Genomic DNA, 21,736 nt, shown 5'->3' with positions numbered 1-21,736 from the left:
GCGCGGATGCCATTGCGGCCTGGAAATCCTGATTTCTATCACGGAATGCGGCAGGTTGTAATGCGGCTAGAGCAATGTTTGTGCCGGGTGCTGGTGGGAGAGAGAGATCTGGATGTTGGCCGCGTGTGGCCACGCGAACTGTTTAACGCTTAGCGCGGAGTTGTAATTAGCGCCCGATACGCGTCGCGACGCGCGAGTCGAGTTTGTGGCTGAGCGCGTCTTGTCTCCTTTCCCCTACCATCTTACCTCTCTTCGTCGCGTTCTCGACTATGGACAGCACTGAAAACACAAGCGGATATACACATGAGCTTGAGGATGCTTCCAAGGTGCGATCCAACGGGGTTTTGCCCATCTTGACCACATCGCTCACTGGCATACTTTACACCTACTAGGCATGCGTATACATACCGCCGGGAAAGCCCCGTTAGTAGTTGTCGTATCACGTTTTGATGTTTGCTCATGACTAGAAGAAACAACGCGAAATCAGAGCCTCGACGGTTTCCGCCTCCACGAATATGCGTTGCGGATGCAGACGTACAGGGCCGCTTGGGACAAATGTCTGAATCGTCTTCAAGTGCGTGTTTCAGTGTTACGAGCACAGAGCTACGCCCTGGAAATATGGAGTCCCTCCATTAACTATGTGTGCAAAATAGTCTGCGCGCTATGTGACCTCTTGATACTCACATCACCCTTGCCTCGCCTGTATACATGTTAACATTATTGCTCCCGGGTTGATATAGGATATTCTCAGGGCCTTGCAGGTACCGGCTGTACAGGAAATCGTGACACAGGTCACGAACGCCCACACCGATGTGCTGCCTGGCTTACCTTACCCTGAACTTCCCGTAATTGCGCTTCATGGTATGTCTGCTCATATTAATTATGATTGTGACTGACGGAGACATGGCGTAGGTATAAACTCTTCTTTTGCAGAAGAAATTGGATATCATCTCGAGTGCGCTGGCGTTGATGACGCGAGCAGCCCTCATGCTGCGCATGGTACCGGCTTTGCGCGTGTGTTCCAGGTTCACCTGCACCCTGCGGAATGCTCTACCGTGATGAACATGATGAAGGCAGTTGTTACTGGGTTCGTCGATTGTACGTATATGCTCGCAGAAGCTGTCGACACATGCACTAATCATGGTCCTCACGCAGCCGGCGCGAAACGGAAGCCAACCACATCCTTGGCCAACTTTGACATCAACCTCTTACGCACTTGGCACATGTCCCAGGCGTCACGGTCCAAGCTTGTGGTGTTCTTGCACGAATTCGAGAGGTTCGATGCGCACGTGATACAGGATGTGGTATACATTTGTAGGCAAGTATTCCGTTCTCGTTGCACTGAGGCGGTGTATTGATGCACGTTTTAGTATGCATGTACCACAGCTCCCCCTGGTGTTTATACTGTTGATGGCGTCACCACCCGTTCCTTCACACCTCCACGCGGTCTATCCACGGTCAACTCTAGCCCTACTACGGATTCATCCAATCACTGTCTCTTCCGGTGTCGCCGCGATAAAAGACGCGCTGCTAAAGGTACTCGCACACAGGGCAATCGGTAACGCTCTCGACCTAACGCTGCTTTCACTACAGACATTCTTCGATCCAGACTTTGAACCTGATGTAATGGTCGGTCCTGGTGCACTCGACTACATCGTAGACTTTGCAACGCGGCAGACCACGGCCCCAGATGCTGTGGTAACACTCCTACAGGCAAGTGTCATCTCACTATGATATCTCCCTCATCGCTCATTATATGATACTAGCTCCTTCACATGAAGCATTTCACGCAGCCCATCAGCCTCTTTTCTCGCGAAGAACTTCTTGGAGAGCTTGACGTTGACCATGCGGAGCACAAGCTCAATTCTGAGCCAGAGCTACAGGCCCTTATAGAGGGGCTCCAACTGCGGCTCTTTGCAACGACTCTAGCAGCAGCTCGAACGCGTGAAGGATCCTCGGCCCCAGGCACGCCGCGCAAGACCAACGGAGCTATACACGAAAACAGATGGCATGCGAACACCGCCGGCGAACTGCTCGAATGCGTCTCGCGGGCGCGTGTCGCTTTCCATAAGCACGCGCGTCGTATGCGAGTCGCTTTCGCAGTTGCGTGCATCGCTGAACGAGTTGCTTTGGGCCCTGCACCTGTCCATGTGAACAAGGGTGGCGAGGGCGATAACGCAAGGCTGGACAGCCTCGAGATGCTCAGTGCGGTGTTGCGTGGGCGAGCAGGAAACCAAGTGCGATACGTGTGTATGGCAGTCAGGTACGTACACATATTCCGGCTCATAGCGTGTCTATGGCTCACGTCGCGCCCCAGGAAACTGCCACTGCCCAAATTGCGAGAGCTATTCCGCCAGCTTCACGCGTTTCTGTGGAACCTGAAAAGTGCCGACATCAAACGAGACGAGGAAGCCGCCCGCGTCTGGATCGTCACTACGCTGAATCAGCTGCCGCCTGAAACCAGCGAACCTCAAACCTCGCCAGATGATTTGCAGGGCCCACAAGATCCCGCAGTGAAGCAACTCGCTGCGACGGTCGGAGACTGGCTGCAGACATACATTGAGTACGTCCTTCGCCTATTTGCGCACACGTTCTTTGATTCACATGGCTCGTTATCTTAGGGAACGCCTTGTACGCCTTGACGAGCAAGTGCTCTGGGACATCTGGTACACCGGAAACGCGCCTTTCCCCTCGGAACTTGTCAACCCCGCGCCGCGTCCAACGGTCGTCGCCGCACTCCTCCACCCGCACGACTTCGCCCGCGCTCACGCCGACCTTGTCCGTGCATCGTCGAACGAAGAGCCACCCGCGGCGGTGGACGACAACCCCGCGCGCGAGCCGGAATTGTGGGAGATGCAGGACACGAGCATCGCGTTCCGGCGGTACGTCGAGGCCGGGCGGATGGTGAACGTGTACGACTGGTTCGAGTCGTTTGCAGTCGTACTCGAGACGCAGCGGCGGAAGCTCCGCAAGAGGGCGCAACTCGCGACACAAACCACCCCGCGCTCTCAGCGGAACGGGAGTCGGCGATCGCGGAGCACACCCAAGAGGCGTGCCGGAAGGGCGGATACGGATATGGACGTCGATGGTGATGAGACTCAAAACGGAGACGAGAGCGATGATGGCGAGGACGAGGAGATGGACGAAGAGGAGGAAGAGAAGTGGAAGATCGAGGTGCAGGCACGCTTCTTGCGCGCCCTGCACGAGCTGGACTACATGGGCTTCGTGAAGCACACGGGGCGCAAGCCGGACCACGTCGTACGCACGATCTACGACGTCCCTGATTAGTACTTGGTCACCGGTAGGCAATTTCTGTGTCAAGGTCTATGTTGTCGAGCACAAAACGGACTTCATCCTTCATTTACAGTACAACTTCCTCGCCTTCATCCACCTCTTCGTACTTGCTGAACGCGTCCATGTATCTCGCCCAACGGCCATTATCCCATGTCATGATATTCTTCCACTCCTCGCTATTCTCACCGAAGACGATGCGCGTGCTCACTAAGAAGCTGGCGAGGGTGATGTCCGCGAATCCGATGTTGTCGCCGAGGAGGAAAGGCTTGTCAATGCCGTCCGCCTGGAACCACTGAGCGACCGTGCCAAACGCCTTCCTCAACCCTACCCAGTGCTTCTCGCGCTTGGGACCCGGAGGCGCGACATCCCGCAGCGACCCGCCGAAAAGCACCTCACGCGTGGTGTGGAAGTACGCCTGGCTCCTCGGCAAGAGGTGTTCGGGGACTGCAGGGACGAAGAGTGGCCGGCGGTCGGGATCCACCACTGAGTGAATCGCATAGTGGAACGCAGCGTGCAGCGCGTCTGTCCCAGCTGGGATGAGGCGTGGGGTGTCGGGGTACGTTTTATCGAGGTGGCGCGCGATCGCAGCAGACTCGGAGAGGACGGTCTCTGTGTTCGGATCGTAGATCGCCGGGAGGGTGTATAGCGGGGTACCGTCGGGGCGGCGCGAGGTAGGGAGTGCGCCGATCTTGTGCATAGCGGCTTCGATGTCGGGATACTCGACCCATATGGTCTTGTATGGGATGCCCTTTACGTTCAAGGTGTATCTACAGAGGGTGATTCAGAAGTTAGTGCAGCTTCATGTCGAAGGCGATTTGTGGTGCGTACCTCGTCTTCCAAGTGTTGGGAGACCAAGCTTTTGGGACGAGATCCTTGCTTGGAATATCGTAGAATATGATGGGCGCGGGCATCGCAGGTCGGGTCTAGATGAATTCAAGTTGAGTCAGTATGCGTCGGCATTCTGCAAGGAAACCTCGCCTCCTACGACACGGTATGTTATCTGAGGCTATGTAGTAGTGGCCTGTAAACACGAACAGGGCTGAACCGTAGGTCTCGTATTAGTCACAGGGGGTATATTGATTTCGTAAGGGCATATGATCATGAGCACGATCGATCTATAGGTAAGTGGCGTCAATTGGTGCACTTAAGCTGCTACCACCACTAGTAGCTTCGCTCGGCCGATGTCTCGCGTACTTGTTCAGCCAACGCCGCTCTTGAATCCCTACTTCCCCAAATACTCCGATGAGACCGAAGACGGTCTCCGCGCCCTGCTGAGCGGCGAGGCATTTTCTGCACTTTTCGGCGGGTCCACACCGTACCTCCAAGCCGACGAAGAGTGGCCGCTCTGCAAGACTTGTGGGCACACACTCATTCCATATCTGCAGATCAACCTCTCTTCCGAGAGGACGCCCCAGGAGTTCCGCCAGCATCTTCCGCCGCTCGAATCCGAGGGCGTGACGCTTTTCCAGATCTTCATCTGCGCAGAGGAGACAGACAGTGGGTCCTGCTTCGAGGCATGGGTCATGCAGGTCGAGGAGGGCGAGTCATGGCTCGTGCGCAGAGTCCGCGTCGACGCGGACGCGACTGGCCTGGACGCGTCTGCCGCCCACGATCAAGCGCGCGCGTCCCTCGAGGAGGAGGACCAATTCATTCCTGAGCGCATCATCACAGAGTGGACCGCGGGGAATCCCGAGACCGAGCACTGGGAGGCCGCAGGCTCGGGCGCGGACTTTGACGAGGCATTCTACGAGGCACATAAGCCCGCGGAGGGCCTCAAGCTTCTCGGATATGGGGTTCGAGGTGAGTTCAAGTGCACGTGTCACGTCGGTACCAGCAGGTGAGCTCACGCATCGGCTGCAGGCAAGTTCTACAACACTTCCAGTGGCGACCCTCTGGGTCAATGTACCGCGGGCGACGGCGGGCCGCACTTCGACTGGCGGTGTCTCATACAACTAGGCACAAGGGATGAAGACAACCCGGTAGACATCTCTCACCGCATGTGTATCCACAATAAATTACTGACATCTCGCGTCTTGCGTCGTGACGAGGCAGATATACACAACGGGAAACATTTATATGAACCAGTGCGAGCAGCATCCAGAAGTGTTCGAAGCGGTTTGCAGCGGAACATGGTGAATGTCAGAAGGTGAATGTCATGCTATGACGAGCATTGCACTCACCTACTGAAAAGAACGCGGAAGGTTGTACAACAAATGTTGGCAAGGGTGGGCCACCTCAGTGGTCGTGCCAGAGGAGTATCCAACGGAGAGCCCTTGTATATACTCGCCGTCACAGTCTAACTGTCTCGGTGGCCTCCGAGCCGATGTCATATAGGGGTGCAGGATATTTGAGTACTTTTTCTCATAACGTTGACATGCCCTCACATCTCGCAAGTACCTGGACCAGGAGGCCGGCATCATTGTAAAGATTAAAATTACAAATGAATGTCACTATAACGAGGGAAGCACATCCAAATTACTTAGGGCATACGATAAATGGTACCCAGGTCCACATCCACTGCAGCGTGTCCGTCACTGGAACAGAAACATTGTCCACCGTCCTTGAGTCAATCACCTCACGCGCACTCGAAGCTCGCAGCATCATCCTCGGCGCCCCCGATGTACTTCGCCGTCGCCGGGTACTGACAAACCGCATCAGCATTCCCGATCGTGCACCAGGAATAGGAACAGGAGGGACATACCTTGCACAGCGGGCGGGTGAAGGCGACGCCATCAGTCAACGTGTCGTTGTTGAACTTCGTGGCGACGATCCGCTCGGGCGCGACGCCGTCTTCGACCCAGCGCATGAGCGCGGCGAGGACATCGTGCTCCGCGTCGAACGCGACGGTCTGCTGGGTGGCGCCGCCGAACGAGTTCGCGCCGTGTCCGCCCTGTGTCTCTCATCAGTACGCTCTCTGGTGAACCGTTCAAGGGATACGCACGAAACTACACATAATCATCAGTACACGCAGACCTGGAGGAACGGGAACAGCACTCACCAGTGGTTCAAGCCAGGCACCGGGAAGAGGCGGTAGTAGTCGTCAACGTTCAGGCCTACGCTGGATGCCTGTTCGCGCACGGTGTTGTAGTAGTACATGCTGTTGCGCGGGCTGATGATCTCGTCCGTGAGGCCGACGTAGTGCAGCACCTTGCCGTTGTACGGCGCCGCAGCATACGTGCTCATGTTCGGGTCCATCGCCTGTCCCGATGTGTGCATGTGAGTGAGTGTATAACAACTAAAAACAAGGGGGGACGTGGCGTACGTTTGTGGTTCCGGGGTCGACCGCGTCCGCGATCTTGTACACACTCGAGTTGTACTGGTCGAGCGTCCAGGTCGTATCGCTGTTCACAACGTCAGTACCTATACGGGCTTTTATCTCGTTGGTGCGTACTTGAGCACCATATACTCCAGCCATTCCGTTACGAGCGGGCTGGGCGTCTCCGCGAGGAAGTTCGTGAAGTACGCGTCCTCCCCACCGAGGTTGAACCCAGTGGACACGAACTCGCCGTTCTCGTAGTAGTCCGCGTATATTTGGGGTAGAACGGCGAGCTGGTCCGCGTTGAGACACGTCGTGGTGTCTTGATCCGAGGTGCAGGCAAGCGTCTCAGGGTTGAAGCTGGAGAGCGTTTAGTGGGATGTAGCAGAGATAAGAAAGTAATGCAGACGTACTTGCATACTGTGGGATCGTTGATGACATTGTCGGTGACCTGTCGCTCTAATGTCAGCACATGCGTCTACAGTGAGGATGCGAGTCTCGAGGAGACTTACGCCGTCGAGCGCGTCGCACTGCTTCATGACCTCCGGCGCGATCACATTCTTCCACGTTGCCTCAGGGATGAAGCGAGAGGACGTCGCGGGCTCGACGAGCTGGGAGAGGTGCGCTCCCCAGGACACCAGCCGGGAGAACCAGTTGGCGGGCGAGCCGACGACCTGCGCGGCAGGTTCTGCACGTCAGCGCCAGTAGTTCATGTGCATGCGTGGGGAACTTACCATGCCGTCGAAGCTGTCGGGGAAGAGTTGGGTTTCTTTCAGGCTGCGGAGGTCCCGGGCGACTCGTCAGTATGGTGTCCAGTATGATAGGATATGGGAACGGCATACCCCTGACGTCCGCCTGTGGTTACGCAAAAATTGAATGAGAATGTGGAGTCCACAAGGGCAAGAGCATGGGCGTACCGTTGGAGCAACCCTGGAAGTATGACCGCACTGGGGCCTGTTTGTAGTACTGCTGCACGAGATCCTTGGCCGTAAGGACACTGAGATGAATAGATCTCCATGCGTAGTCGACAACGGCATTCTGGCGATGTAAATATATGAGCTCAGTCTATACTGCGTGAGACAGGTACTGCAGGCTTACGTCATTGTGAGGCCCCGCCCATGAGCCGTCAAAGGCCGAGGAGTTGTGGCCCCCGTTGGTGGATACACCGGCGACTGCAGGGGAAAAGATTGTCAGGGGACGGTTTAGCGACATATGCTCAGAGGATTCCGCTCACATCCTTGCGGGATTGCACGGGTACCGAGCGCGAGGACGTCCTCTAGAAAACTTCGATCAGCACCCCGAGTTGAAACACATGCCAGCCTGCGCGTCCGCTCATACCTCCTCCGGAAAGCCCGCCCCCGCCGATGGTGAGCAGGCGCTCATTCCACGCGTCCGCGTCCGGAAGCCATATCTCGGTGTGAGCAAACGATCCCGCCGTGGCGTTCGTGGTGATCAACAGCTGAAGACGGCAGAACGCGGGCAGGGTGGAGGACGAGAAGCCGAGGTATTCGTTCGTGATCTTCACGGTCGTATTCGCGGGATAATACGTCCGCTCTGCTAGAACCACGCCGTCCGGGCCGCTAGGGGAGAAGCCCAAGCAGTCGTCGGAAGGGGAGGTCTGGCGCGGGCGGGAGGCGTCCACGCCGCCCAAGAGGGCTGAGAACTGTAGGACGCTGACGAGCGCGAGGGCTGTTAGGGAAGACATGGGCATGAGGTTGAGTGAGGGTGTAGACCTCTGGTGCGCGTGATTTTATATGTTTTGTGCCGGATGCCTGGGAATTTGAGTTCGGGGACCTCACCGAGGGATGGCTGCGCGCGGTCGTACAGTGCGCATGAGGCGCTGTTTTCGGATGATATTGAGTGGTACACATACCGTGACACAGAAGTGGTGCTGGCGGGCTTAAGCGTTCAAGCATCTTGTACCGAAGATGCGGAAAGCAACACGGAAGGACTTGAAGGGCCGAAGACTAGCATCCTTGTAGAGTTAGTTTGCGTGATCAAAGTGACGGGTATTGAATTTACTTAAATCACCTCGGTCCGAAGGAGCCCAAGCGGCAACCAAGCCACTGTGACCGCCGGTGTCTAGCTCATGACCATGCCAAGTGAATTTACGCAGCGTGCACTTCCAGAGCTGCTGCGTTGAATGTCGGTCCGAAATCATGGCAGTGCAGCCTACAGTAGCAGGTTGATGCACGGTGACGGCACATTGCGGCAAACACCGCTACGCGTGCATCGTAAACCCGAAACCCGAGTTAAGGTAACAGATTATAGACTGCTGCAGCTTCGAGTGTCGTCTGTGCATTTAGTCACAATAGAAACTGGTGATGTGAACCGACCTATATACAGGACAGATTGAGCAGATGTCCATTGAACGTCCGGACGGCGCTTGACCAGGGAGGAGAAACATATTCTACTTACCCCTTCCTTTGTAGGTTGTGCAAAGCTTTAAGCTCTCTTGCTCTCTATAAGACCGTCGCTCTGGCGAATCATGACTGAGTTATCGACAGAATACTTCGGAGGCGAGCGCTAGGGAGTTTCCAGGTGGCTGCTATCCCAACTCCTAGCTACACGAGAAGCCCATAACACCCGCGCTGTTGTGGCTGGATGGCAGAGAGAATGAGAAGTACAGAGGAAGAGAAACGTAGCATTGCGTTCGTCCTGTATGTAGCGTCGTGGTACGAAGGCAGGCTATGAAAGAATTCCACAGTCTCCCGCAGCGCGCACGCGCTACTGAACACCTCGGCAAGTGCCGGAAAGTAGGCGCTCTTTACCAAATCCAAAAAGTTGTCCTTTAGTTGCGACTCGTGAGCCTCGTGGCAAGTGCTACCGGAAAGTAGGGTAAAGGGTAAATTACTCCATAATATCCGAGAAGTCCACCGACAGGGAGAAGACGGCAGGAAGATGGCGGTCACCTGGGTGGTCGCAAGTTAGGACAAGAGTCATCGTCGCAACCTCTTCGCCGCTGCCCGCCAGAAGGGTAAAGCGCCTCCAGCGTCCTGTCCCGAGCGCATCGGTCACAGGCCACGACTTGATGTGTGTAGCTGGTTCTCCACATGGGACATGGAAAAAAGTACGCGTCTGCACCTTCTCAGAGCCACGCGGAGTCCCGTGGATGACACGTCGCCAGTGCCGTACGCCAAAGGCCCGCAACCATCGAGCTGCTCGTCCGCCGTATTCGATGTTCACGGCGCGTTGAGAATCCGGAGGGTGTACTGGATCGTCTATCTTCATCCCAATGACCTCCCCGGAAGACGATGCGACCCACGCTTTGAGCCACCAGGAATGGCTTGGGTTGGATCGGAGTACGCAGTCGCACGGCAAGATGTTGATGGCAATGGTGTTACGGTCCGAGTCACTACCATCCTTGACCAGAAGGAGAGAGTAGAATGGATCGGATGAATACGGAATTGTCGAGGGACCGTCGGTAAACCCTGCGCGGGAGAACACGGAGATGGCGTACCCGCGTTGTGCCAGAAGCGCCTGACTGTGAGTGGTCAGGTAAATCCTATATGAGCCCCCGTTGTGGCACGCGGTGAGAGCTCCGCGGGGGGAATCATCAGCGAGTGAGAGGGATGTCGCGGGGTGAGTCGGACGATAGGTGATGTAAACTTCGGTCATCCGTACTTTGAGGGGAAACGACCTCCGGTAAAACCGGCCAGTGGTGACAGGAAGCGGAATCCGAAGTGTGCGTGTGTAGCTGCGCCGTGCCAGCTGCCCCCGCCCAGGTATCCACGGTATGGCCTGGATGGATGGAACAACTTCGTAGGTCGCGGCAGGTTCGAGGATGTCGCCAACGCAGTAAGCATCGGCCCGTGCATCCTCTCTCAGTATGAGCGCGATGAGATGTCCCCGCTCGTCTTCGCATGCCAGGATGGCGATCTGGAACGGGTGGTGGTTCTGTTTGACAAAAGGTAGCGAGGTCCGGACGCCGTATGGGGTAGTGAGATAGCTTGGTCGTAGTAGCGCAGCCCCGCCGAGTCTGCGCGCGAGGTCGTGTCTTGCAACCGCTCGGACACCACTGCAGTGAACGAAATCTGCCGGAGAGCTCGCCAGCAAAACCGCATTCTGTTGACTCCTTTGCTCTTTGAAGGTCCATCGAATGGAGGTGTAGGACCGCCAGACGAAGATGCTCTGATCGGGAATTTGCTTCAAGATCTCTTCCTGTAACCGGATGAACGCGAGTTGGCCTTCACCGTAGATAGTCGGCATGTTGATCCCGAAGATCCCCATGAGCGAGTACGCCTCGTCCTCCTTCCGGGTCGTGACGCGTCGCGCAGCCCAAGACATCCTATGAGCGACACTGACAGAGTCGAGCGGCTTCACGTGCGTGAGGATGTCTTTGTCGATGCCTGTGATGTCCTGAATGACGCTGGAAAGGTCGACTTTGGCACCAAGTAGCTCCCAGCTGAAGGAGAGGAAGATGACGGCGCACGGAGCTATCAGTTCCTGGAGCGTCCATCCGCGTGTGAACCATCGACTACGGCGGAACTCCGATGGCCGCGCACTCGGATTCTGACCGCTGGAGACATCGCTGAGGAAGGCGTAGCAGACGGTGGCCTGGCTGTACCATCGATACATCGAGTTGATCGCCTCGGATAGCTCGGCACTGCTTCCCTTGTCGATACAGCAGGAGTCAATCCAAAGGTACTCGAAGCCCTCGGAGAGAGCGTACGCGCAAGCTGCTCTGATCTTGGGACAAGCCTTCAGGAGGACCTCGTCAGCAGGAAGCTTGGCGTCAGATGGCGCAGAGCGTGAAGCGTTAACGTCGACCTGGAGTGCCAAAAGGTCCTGATAGGTTTGCTCTCCTTCTTGTCTCCAGACATGAGAGAGAATCGCATAGCGTGTTTTCTCTGGGCTGTCCACCCAGTGAAATTGCCCCGTCCGTGTATTGAGGAGACGCATCGACTATGAGCGGCTTGCATACTAGAGGAGTCAGCGTGACGCGCTATTTACGAGGAAGCACAAGGGGCATACTGCGGTGGTTTCTGGGAATGATTCGCCTGCGGAAGGGAAGTGGGAGGGGTGTGGCGAAGGGCGGAAACGATACTCGTCCAAGCTGACTATACGAGTCGTTCGAGATGTTGCACGCGATAAGACTGAAGGAAACGAGCAGGAGACAGGGAGTGCCGCGCATACGTGATGATTGATGCTCCCCAGTCTGTCGCATGACTGGCAACCGTTGTCAACTTTGAAAGATGTGCACATATGTATGTGTGTACTCATATACGCACCATGTAGAAAGCTGTGTCTGTGGTCAACAGTGAGCCTCAGGTAGGTCCAAACGCGTAATGGCATTACAGACGGTCCTTCGGGGAACCACGGTGAAGTCCTGGAAGTATGATGTATTAGTAAGAACAGCGACTCCAGCTTGCCGTCCCAGACTCCGCAACAAGCGGAGTATAAAACGATGACCGGTCGATAAGCATTCAATCAATCGCCCTTGGGCGGAGTTTGATACAGACATCGACCTCATGCACGCAGCTCAAGCGCCCACCGCTCACTGCACCCGCCCATCATCGACATCCTCGACTTCGAGTCTTCGACTTACAAGTAGGTGTGCTTCCACAATTACTGGGTCAGACGGCGCCTGTGATGCACGGTATACCAGGGTTCTATGTTTGACCCCGTCTACTACGGCGCTCCGACTTCGGGGGCACGCCCTTTCATCTAGTTCCCGAGTTCGCCACGCGCAAGCTTCAGGCTCCAGACCGCCTGCTCATTTTCGTGAGGCCCAATACTCCTAGGACATAGGTGCACAGATCCGTACAAAATATCTGCCGTTCGCGCCACAATGTGTTGCTTGGTACGTATACCACGCAGGCGTGGTCACAGTGGCGTACGAAGTGAATAGTGGGGGTCATATACGCTGATGCCCGGTTGGCAGCGTGCAGTGCCCTTACTCTGTGGTGCAGCTACCGTCACTTAGGATTGGGAGCTGCAGCCGCGTTTGCCACGATTGGGCAGGTGTTAACAGTGACACGTCTCAAGGAGCTGTGTAGCGGCGATGGCTAACCGGACAGTTAACCATGCACATAGGTCCTATTATTCTCTATTCCGTAGGCTACAGATTGCATATGTACAGCTGCAAAGATATTTTGTCATCAGCGCAGGTAGGTACACCAAAGGTATCATCAATGGAGGATTGCTTCGCTCGGCAACCGTGACGAAGTAGGGCGCGATCCATCCACCATCTCCCCACATCTCCGGCGGCCTTCCAAGTACGTCATCGGTGCAATCAGCCTCCGGTATTAACGGCTAAAATACGGACACCTGTCAAACGTCGCCCGCCACGGGGCTTCGGTGCTTCATCTTATAACGCCGCCTTCCCCAGTCCCAGTGGTACTGCGAGCTGTGAGTGATTACAGTTTGCACTGCCGGTGCATGATGTCCAGCGTCCTGTATATATAGGTAAACACGTCCCTGCACTGTTGTGGCCCCCAAACACATACCCTCACCCCAGCCATTTCAAGGATACCCTCCGAAAAATCCCCCCCGTTCCTCACACGATACACCAGGACACCATGTCTGCTCCCGGAACATTTGACCCCGGATCGAGTTCAAATTCGTCGTCAACAGGTCCCGACAATGGCTTTATATTTGGCATCGTTGGCGGCGTTCTGGGACTCTTCCTCATTGTAGCGGCTTGCGTCGCCATCTCACGGAGGTCGAGCGGAACATACTACTCGGAAGGAGGGTTTCGTAGCATGCACCCACACACTGGTCACTCCCATCATCATGTAATTGCTTTACTGTTCCGGATGGTCGTACGTGGCCCTGACATCAGCGCGGAACATAGCGACTAGCGGCGCAGGCTCAGGCTCAAGCAGCGCAGGATCAAGCCCAGGCGGCTCAAGATCAAGCTCAAGCGCAGCAGGTCATGATGCAGAATATGCAGAACTCCCAAGTGGCTTCGGCGCAAGTTCAGGCTTCAGCGCCGGCCTGTTAAGCGTACTCAGTACTTGGGACCTGCGGTTTTGCCTAAGCCGAAACATCCTCTCTGCGGGATCCTTGGAGCTCTTGGACATTCGATAGGTGTATGGGTCCAAAGTGTCATGTGAGTCTCTCGACGCTTCCGTGTATATATAAGCTGACATGAATGTCGTCTCGTTGATAGCCCATAGACAATCTTACCTCTATGTCCCGCACTTTTGGCACGATCGCGAGGGCACACTCATACGTACAACCGGCCAGAAACCGTGTGGATACCTGTAGAAACGCTATATATCACACAGATTTTCGTTAAATAATCTATAACGGCGCCCAGGACATCATCAGCTCTTCTCGTCGTGCCCGGTAACAGCCGTAAGAGTGCGCACCCAGTAGTATGTCTCGGACCGCTCTTCACCGCATCGCGCGCCGCATCCCGCCGTCGTCCGGCGGCTCGTCCAGCATCCGAAGTGCGCGCTGCAGGTCCGCGTCCACCGTCGTCTCCCACGCCCACTCCCAGTTCCCCTGTATCCGTGCGCGGATGTGCTCAAGCTTCTCCGCGTCCGTGCGCGCACCAGTATGCGCAGGGCCGCTGTCGAACGTGAGCCCGGGGTAATTGAGCGTGTAGAGGAGCCCGTTCTCGCGCGAGGCGGCCTGCACGCGCTGCGAGAAGGGCCGCCGGATGGCGTCGTAGGCACGCAAGGCGCGGCCGAGTGTGGAGCGGGTCGTTCGCGGGTCGCTTAGGAGCCGGGCGAGCACGAAGGCGTCCTATGGTGGGGGGATGCAGAGGACTATGAGTGTTGCGCCGCTGTGGGGCGCAGGTATGACGTACCTCTATCGCCTGCCCTGCGCCTGCTCCCTGGTATGGCATCATGGCGTGCGCCTTCGACGGGGGTTAGATAGGATATGTGGGTGGCATGAAAGGCCCGGACGAACCGCGTCGCCCAGGAGCACCACCCTGCCGGATGTGTAGGATGGTAGGGGTAGTGTTGTGTTGATCGCCCACCGGTTTGGCCGGTCTACGCACTGCGAGAGACAGTATCAGCCAGCCGAAGCGGACGTATCTGGTGAAGAGCGAGACCTTGAAAAGCGCCTGTACCTCCGGCTCCCACTGGTCGAAGTCGCTCAGTAGCTCGTCCCGGGATACGTCCTTCACCCAGGCCTCGTTGAACGTCGTGTACTCGCGGTCATATCGCGCGCGCATCGCGGCAAAGTTAATCAGGGTCCCGCGGGCTATCGGGTATACGGTTAGTTGCTGCGCAACCAAGACCGAGCGCGAATGAGCCGCCCATTCAAGCCCCAGACAACTGAGACTCACCGTGTTCTTGCCAAAGTACTTCGGAGTCGGGCGTTAATTTGGCATGATGTGTCGCGGACATAACAATGCAGTACTCACGACCATAGGGTTTTCCAGCACTCGATGGTTGGGTATGAGCGATCGCAGCTTCTCTGAGGGTATCGTGGCGCGGTACGCGAGCGTCCCGCTCCATTTTGGGAGACCGGCGTCCCGCAACTTTTGGGCCACGTCGGGCTTGCCCTGTGCCGCAGCGGCGGTGGCCAGTTCTTGCACCATGGTTCGCCGAGCGGCGGATTTGACCCCGTCCGCGGCGATGAGTAGGTCATATGGCGCGGTTGTTCCGTCCTCGAGTTGCAAGGTGACAGCCGGGTAGGACGTAGAGGTACGCTGGGTGTACGAGACGAGGCGCTTGCGAGTGAACGCGCGGCACGTTGCGCCCGAGAGGTGGTTGATGAGGACGCGCTGGAAGTCCGGTCTGTGAAACGCGAGCATGCCTCCTTCGTAGTAAAAGGACAGCTGAGTGATCACCCTTTGAGCCCATTGCGCTGTCCTGACTCACCTGGAGTGACAAGGGTATGGAAATTGACGCCCTCGGGCTGGTCTCCTTTGCGAAAGTGGAATGCGACCTCTGGGGCGTAAGATGAGACACGTGAAAGATAGTAGAGAGCGTAAGATGACCACTCACTTGGCTGGTCATCTGGAGGAATCATAGCGATCTTTCCGAGGTCCTCAGCCAGGCCGAGGGCAGAGAGAATCTTCCACGTGCGGGGCCAGACGCCAATGCCGGCGCCAACTTCAGCGAATTCGCTTGCAGCCTCGTATATGTCGACCTCGACGTTGCTGGCCTGCGAGAGGGCGACAGCGCAAGCGAGGCCCCCAACACCCCCGCCGCTAATGCCAGAAGAGATGGCTGGTTAGAGTGTGATGCGCCAAGAGAAGGGGAGTGGCGTCGTACCAGATGGCAACTCGGAATTTAGGAGTAGACATGATGGCGAGTCCTTGAGCGGGAGACGTAGATCAGGGACAAAGTTGGAGAAGCATGCAGAGGAGGCGCTATATATTGGAGCGGGAAGTCAGTCGGGCGGGGTGACGCCGAGACGTGGGGCGATGGACGTACAGATATGAGTTGCACCGCGATTGGAACGGGTGGTGCCTTTGGGGGACAGGTGCGCTTGGCTGGCGAGACAGCAGCGGGTCGCGGGGGCGGGGACGGAGATACGGCAGAGTTCATGCAAGGCGACGGTTGGACATGAAATGCCGCGAAAAAAACGGAACAGGAGCATCGGGGGCGCGTACAAGCGGCACTCGCACGAAAACGTCGGAAGGGAGGAACCGCGCTCCCTTTTACCCATGTGCGTGCGGCCGCAAGAGGCAGCCTGCGAGGCACACGGACTCCGATCTCGCTCGACCCCAGCCGACGCCCTGCCCTTTCCTGCTCCGCCGCGCTAGGCCCGACGCAACCGCGCCCCCGACGCCATCCCCGCCCGCCACAGACCGCAGTGGAGTGCATGCTCGATGCCGCCAGCCTGCAGCCCTCGTCGAGACCCGCACTCCGCTCGACGCCACCAGCGACGATGGGCGGCCAAGCGAGACGCTGGGGGAGTGGATCCGACGCGGGCGCTTCGGCGCCCATCGCGGACTTGAAGCCAGATCCTATCGCAGATCGACTCCCGCTTCGCCAGTCCTCCTCCCTCTTTCCTCCCCGTTCGAGCGCAACTCGCTTGGCCCATCGGTCGCCCTGGCCCCTCACGAGGCTCCCTGCATCTGCCATATCCACGCGCAACACTCGGCGCTGTGCTGGTCAACGTTCGCGGGCCGCCGAACGCCCGCCAACTGCATCTGACACCGTCCAGGCCCGTGGGTCCACTCTCGTAAGTGTGTCGTACCGTCTTACCGTGACTGCTCGTCACCGACACCCTCTTCTTCCAACCCGTTGGCTTCCTAAAGAGCCCGTCTCCGGAAGAAATGTCCATGTTCAGCCCGCCTTCTGCAGTTGTGCGATTTGATCGCAACTCGTGCCACAGATCACTCGACAGCGGCAGATGGTTGCACAGGGCCCGGTGCATTCGGTATTCAAACACGACGCCCTTCTTTGAGCAGCTGCACAACTCGTGGCAGGCCTGACAGCGCAGGTTGATCCCACACCATGGCTTCCCCGTCCTCTGCGAGTGAATCCGAGCGAAGTCTATCATTCACAACGACTGCCTTATTCGGCAGCCCGGTCGTACGTTTAAAACCACCGGTGCGAGAGGGCAGCACAGCTGGATGCATGTTCGCGCACGGCAAGCTCGGCATGATATGTCATGGATCGTGCGCCCATCTCCAAGCCCAGCTTTGATTGGAACCCCGGGTATTTGCGCGCGTCGCTGCGTGGCCGAGTTGCACGGAACGGCGGACGAAGGCGTCCGTCCCCTTCGAGGGCGCTTGTCGAGATATGCGTAGCCGCCCCATGTGGCGACGACGATCATGTCGGAAGCCCGCAGCGGTAGATGCGTTCGACTCGTCCTTCACTTGTTCTCAACTTCCGAGGTCATCGTTGAAACTGCGCCAGAGATGCTTACTGGACTACTGGCGCCGTGGCGCGACAGCGCAACTGTCAGAGCCAGTTCGCCGTTCTGGTTTGGCCGGCACGCAGTAACTAACGGCACCCGCGCCTTGACTCCGGTCTCAGGCGTTCTTCATCAAGTTGGCGTTGCCTACCGAGAGGCATAACATATAACCTCCACTCTTTTGTACGTACATGCATCATGTGGGTTGCTTACTGCTGCATCGTATCAACCGAACGACGCGCTCATTGGCAGGCTCATGACTTCACAGACTTCGCAACGTAGGTTCGAGGTACCCTCGTGTCTGCGGATAACCGCGGTTCCTACCACCGCAGTCCCGCCGGTGCGTTGACGTCCACATTAGTCACAGCACTGACGACAGGAGACGACAGGCCCCTAATCTCCCGCTATCACGTTATATCGCAGGTCGCGCGCGCGTGCCGCGAGGGCGAAGAAGCTCGCGAAGCCGCATCCAGTGCCTGCGCGAAGCGAGCCCGTCCGTGAAAATCGGCGTCGCACATGGCCTGCGGGAGTCTGCGGGCGCGGGCCTCGAGGCACGCGGAGCGGCCGTTCGCAGGGGCAAGCCGTTTTGGTGAACTCGCCGTGCCGTGTCGCCGTCCTTCAAGGGTGCGAGCGGTCCCGCAGTTCAGTATGCTTGTGTGGCATGGCAGCAAGGCGAGAATGCTGTCTGTAAGGCATACGTCGGCAGCGGCGTATGTTGCTGTACACTAAAGCTCGCGGAACACTCGCCTCTGCCTGAAATACACCGCGCCCCGCGCGTACTTTGTTCATACTTTCGTCGGGGAGTCGGCTGTGCCCAGCACCGTGCATCGAGTACCGGATATATCCGCCGAGGCCGTAGCTACTAGTACATCGCCGCTAGCGGATCTCCAAACGCTCCATGAAGCTCGCCCGAGTCCCGGGCGTGCGTCCGGCCGCACATTCGCGGGATCTAAAGCCTCCGCCGGGAGCGCACCTGCGCTGCTATCGATCCGCTGGAATCGGTCGGCTCCCGGGCGGCCAAGCGGGCGGAGTGCGCCGCGCTAACGTGCAGAGTATTATAAACCAGCGGGGGGAAAGCACCCTTGGTATTCATGTGAGGCTTGGGACGGGGTGGACTATCCAGCGACGGGCGTCTTGGCTGAGAGTAGGGCTGGGCACATGAGCGAGCGATCTCTCCAATAAGGGCAGTTGAATGACACAACCTAGGTCGGCGGAAAGAAGGGCGTCCGTCCGTAAGTACGTTGTAGGCATCCGCATGCGTCGGGAAAAGCGTACGAAATGGCTAGGAAGCGTAGAGAGGGCCCGAGGGCGGTCGCGCGCTCAGAGCTGGACGTAACCTCGCCCCCCGATCCCCTCGCCTGCCGTGCCGCGTGCGTCGCACTCGTCCGCCAAGGGCAGGGCGATGGGCTCACTGACGTCCCGCCGAAGCGCGGTATAGCGCGAGACGTGCGCGCGAGGCGAACAGGGCGCCCGGTCGTGGGACGCGGCCAGGACGCGGGTCCTGCTTCGTCGGTTCGAGCGGCGGGGGACCAGGGGTGCGTGTGCGCGTGGTTCCGCAGAAATCGCTGGCGAGCCGCCGGGGCATGCGCCGTGCCTTTCTCGATTTCGGGGCCAGCCGAGACACCGCCTGCTCCCTGGATCGTAGGGCGTCCTGCGTCTCTCTGACCATCGATGCTGGATGCCGTACTGGCTGAATTCTTGCCGGGGGCTTGGAGGACGCCGTCGTTCCGTTAGGTCGTGCCCTTCGCGTTCTTCCCGCTCTTCCTGCTTGACATCGATGAGCTTGCCGCTGCGCTGGTCTAATTCCTTGCCTTGTTAATTCCTTGACTCGCCCTAGACCTTGCCACGGAAGACCGCCTAGGCTCTATCGACCCGGACGCTGTTATGATTTCAACATCGACAACGTCATCGCGATGTTGAGATCTACTCAAATTGTATCTGCGTTGCCCGATATACCTGAGGTCGCGGGAAGAACATGCGGCCGCATGGCGTTGCGTGCTGGTGAGCGTTGCATCATTCCCGCCGAAGAATCTTTCTTCGTCCCGAGGTCAAGTCGCCGAGGGCGCAGGGCTCACGACCATTGCCTTGGTGCTCAATTTCCGATCGGCCATATGGGACGAATGGCTCATCTGGCGTCTGGAGGGAGGATATAAGGCAGCATCGACGGTGAGTGGCCTCGCATCGCATCTCCCAGTACCGACACCTCGCCCAGCTTTTCACGGAGGCACTGTGCCTCCGCCGCCTCTTCCAATTGTACGTCTTCATCTACGCCCCCCCCCTCTCTCCGTTTCATCTGTGACATCACTTGGTCAGCGAGGTGCGTCCAGCACAGTTGACGTGGCAAGGACCCACATTGGCGAGCCGTCCCTTATCCTCTCCCGCCTCTTTGATACTAATGCACACCACATTTTGTCCGGTTGAATGCCAGGGAGGCAAGGATCGTGCCACGTCGTTCTGGATGTCGAGCATCAGCCCGAGTGCCCACCACGCGCGAGACGAGGCGCGCAGCCGCGAACATATTCTGCGCAAGAAATAGCACCGGGGCGTGCAGTTTCTTGCGGGAATGTGCTCGCGCCTGCACATGCGCCTCTACCGTCACTACCTTACCTCGATGTCTCCGGTAACGAGGCGCGCGATCCACCATAGGATGCCCGCTGTTATCCACCCCACGTTGTAAGCCCGTGCATCACATCCACCAGATCGCGACAGCGCTGACAAACAGAAAGTGCACACCAGATAGGGAGTCCAGGACCGCCGCTACCTCCAAGTACGTGCCCGACGAGAGGTTCGAGGACGATCTAGAGCCTGCTTCGAGGCTTCTGCATCAGGTGCGATACACGGTGATACTCAGCATGGCAGACTACATGCTTGTGGAATGCGTCTTCTGCTCTTGGCATGTTCCGAGACAAATGGACGATGGGGGAATTTGGAAAGGTCGAAGCGGAGCGGTGAGTCGGCTGGCTGCTGATGTACTTGCTGAGAGTGCTAGATCTATGCGAACAAGCTAGAGTACACTGTGTAAAAATGGTACTTACTGGTATATTCGCAACGATTTCCTGCAGACTTTCTTAGTTGTACTTCTCAGCGAGCCCCAAATGCAAGCGCCAGGGTAAAGGCATCATCCGAAACCCTAACCCAAAATCTTGACTCGGCGTCTTTAGCTTTGTGGCGTTGGCAACAGCGCGCGTTCGATCCTCTCCCTACGCTGTTCTTCTCCTTCCAGTTCGTGTCGCAACTAGATCTTGTCAAAAGACGGGTGTGCGTCCACGTATGCACACTCAGCGCATAGACCTCACGCAATGGGCGGGCTCACATTTCTTGTTGTCGTTACGCTTCCGCTTGTCTTGGTGCGCGACAGGCGATCTCAGCCACGGATCTCTTCCTCTTCGCTGTTAGCGCCCGCTGTTTTTCACTTCCTTGCCCTCCTGTCTGTCAACAGCACCCCCCTTCACACTGACCGCCATCATCCCTACGGACTGACACCCCGCCATGCATCCTCGGAAGAAACAGCGGGCTAACGACACTACACACTCAACCACAACGCCCAGTGCGAGTTCGCAGACCGCCGCGCCTCCCCGCATGACTGGCAGAGCAGCAACCAAAGCTGCTCAATGGGGAGGCGCCATCGAAAAACCAGCACCTGGTGCTATTGACCCTGCAAGAATAGACAGCATCAAGGCAGCCCTTAGAGACCCTCTCAAGCATGCCGTTCAGAAGAGCTGTCCGCGTAAAGCTCTTCCCGAACTTCCCTTAGACGTCTTTCTCGAGGCAAGTTCCGTGCGGCTTTGACTTCGGGGACACTTATTGATGCGTCATATACATTCCAGATATACCATTACCTCGACTTGGGAGACCTGTACCGCATATCGAGGGTCTGCAAGAAGTTTCGTACCCCTTTCTTGGACTCCCAGCTCGAGAAGACGCTGTGGGTTCCAGCGCGGGCGAACACTCCCGGCGTCCCCGAGCGGCCGCCTTTCATGAGCGAATACGTCTTTGCTCATCTCCTCTACTCGCAACAGTGTCACGTACGTTCTCGGCTCATTCACGACCAGTGTAACGGTTACTGAGGTGCTCTCAGAGCTGCGGGGCGCCCAACATTCGCGAGGTTATGCATGACTGCTTTGTTCGCCTGTGCCCCATATGTTTCCACGAAAGGTTCGTCGATGGGCTTTCAATTGGTACGACAAACCACCTGATGTAATGATCCAGGACCGTGTGGTATGTCGATGTTTCATCCGAAGCAGACAAGATCGACGGCAGCGGGACTTTGTCCTCCCTCTTTTTCAATATCTACTCGCTACCTTTCCTTCTCCCGGTGCAGGGATATTCGAGACAGTGAGTCGCACGAGGAACCGCGCGTATACATAGCTCATGCAGTACCCTTGGGCGCCCTCAGACGTCCGTACGATCCGA

The 21,736-nt window shown here is 57.3% G+C and overlaps 6 protein-coding genes across 6 annotated transcripts; 2 read left to right on the top strand and 4 right to left on the bottom strand.

Annotated features, from left to right (window-relative positions):
- Positions 1–277: 277 nt before the first annotated feature.
- Positions 278–3,288, top strand: TRAVEDRAFT_71854 (uncharacterized protein; the record flags this gene model as incomplete). Its single annotated transcript, XM_008040338.1, has 11 exons — positions 278–326; positions 393–423; positions 471–574; positions 741–861; positions 913–1,098; positions 1,156–1,304; positions 1,387–1,536; positions 1,594–1,698; positions 1,767–2,263; positions 2,318–2,563; positions 2,622–3,288. Exons 3-11 carry the CDS (start codon positions 527–529, stop codon positions 3,286–3,288), a joined length of 2,169 nt encoding a protein of 722 aa, XP_008038529.1. The 5' UTR covers positions 278–326; positions 393–423; positions 471–526.
- Positions 3,289–3,361: 73 nt separating this feature from the next.
- Positions 3,362–4,205, bottom strand: TRAVEDRAFT_124779 (uncharacterized protein; the record flags this gene model as incomplete). The annotated part of the gene is made up of 2 exons (XM_008040337.1): positions 3,362–4,061; positions 4,123–4,205. 2 exons carry the CDS (start codon positions 4,203–4,205, stop codon positions 3,362–3,364), a joined length of 783 nt encoding a protein of 260 aa, XP_008038528.1.
- A 255-nt stretch (positions 4,206–4,460) lies between these two features.
- TRAVEDRAFT_28890 (uncharacterized protein) lies at positions 4,461–5,674 on the top strand. Its single transcript, XM_008039969.1, has 4 exons — positions 4,461–5,094; positions 5,155–5,273; positions 5,347–5,440; positions 5,496–5,674. The coding sequence occupies exons 1-3, from the start codon at positions 4,476–4,478 to the stop codon at positions 5,428–5,430; spliced, it is 822 nt and encodes a 273-aa protein (XP_008038160.1). The 5' UTR covers positions 4,461–4,475; the 3' UTR covers positions 5,431–5,440; positions 5,496–5,674.
- A 195-nt stretch (positions 5,675–5,869) lies between these two features.
- Positions 5,870–8,255, bottom strand: TRAVEDRAFT_123475 (tannase and feruloyl esterase; the record flags this gene model as incomplete). Its single annotated transcript, XM_008040336.1, has 13 exons — positions 5,870–5,935; positions 5,996–6,184; positions 6,236–6,239; positions 6,293–6,492; positions 6,557–6,635; positions 6,686–6,910; positions 6,964–7,001; positions 7,063–7,224; positions 7,285–7,319; positions 7,468–7,588; positions 7,649–7,722; positions 7,785–7,826; positions 7,889–8,255. The coding sequence occupies 13 exons, from the start codon at positions 8,253–8,255 to the stop codon at positions 5,870–5,872; spliced, it is 1,602 nt and encodes a 533-aa protein (XP_008038527.1).
- Positions 8,256–10,666: 2,411 nt separating this feature from the next.
- TRAVEDRAFT_124871 (HET-domain-containing protein) lies at positions 10,667–11,452 on the bottom strand (the record flags this gene model as incomplete). Its single annotated transcript, XM_008040335.1, has 1 exon — positions 10,667–11,452. A coding segment is annotated over one exon (786 nt), but the record flags the coding sequence as incomplete, so codon positions are not given.
- Positions 11,453–13,891: 2,439 nt separating this feature from the next.
- TRAVEDRAFT_58559 (salicylate hydroxylase) lies at positions 13,892–15,761 on the bottom strand (the record flags this gene model as incomplete). The annotated part of the gene is made up of 9 exons (XM_008040334.1): positions 13,892–14,245; positions 14,310–14,360; positions 14,414–14,503; positions 14,559–14,732; positions 14,796–14,813; positions 14,874–15,271; positions 15,334–15,402; positions 15,460–15,665; positions 15,730–15,761. The coding sequence occupies 9 exons, from the start codon at positions 15,759–15,761 to the stop codon at positions 13,892–13,894; spliced, it is 1,392 nt and encodes a 463-aa protein (XP_008038525.1).
- Positions 15,762–21,736: the final 5,975 nt, after the last annotated feature.

Source organism: Trametes versicolor (genome assembly GCF_000271585.1).
Source record: "Trametes versicolor FP-101664 SS1 unplaced genomic scaffold TRAVEscaffold_6, whole genome shotgun sequence".
Taxonomy (NCBI): Eukaryota; Fungi; Basidiomycota; class Agaricomycetes; order Polyporales; family Polyporaceae; genus Trametes; species Trametes versicolor.
The sequence above is the reverse complement of the archived record's forward strand: the minus strand, read 5'-3'. Positions and strand labels throughout refer to the sequence as shown.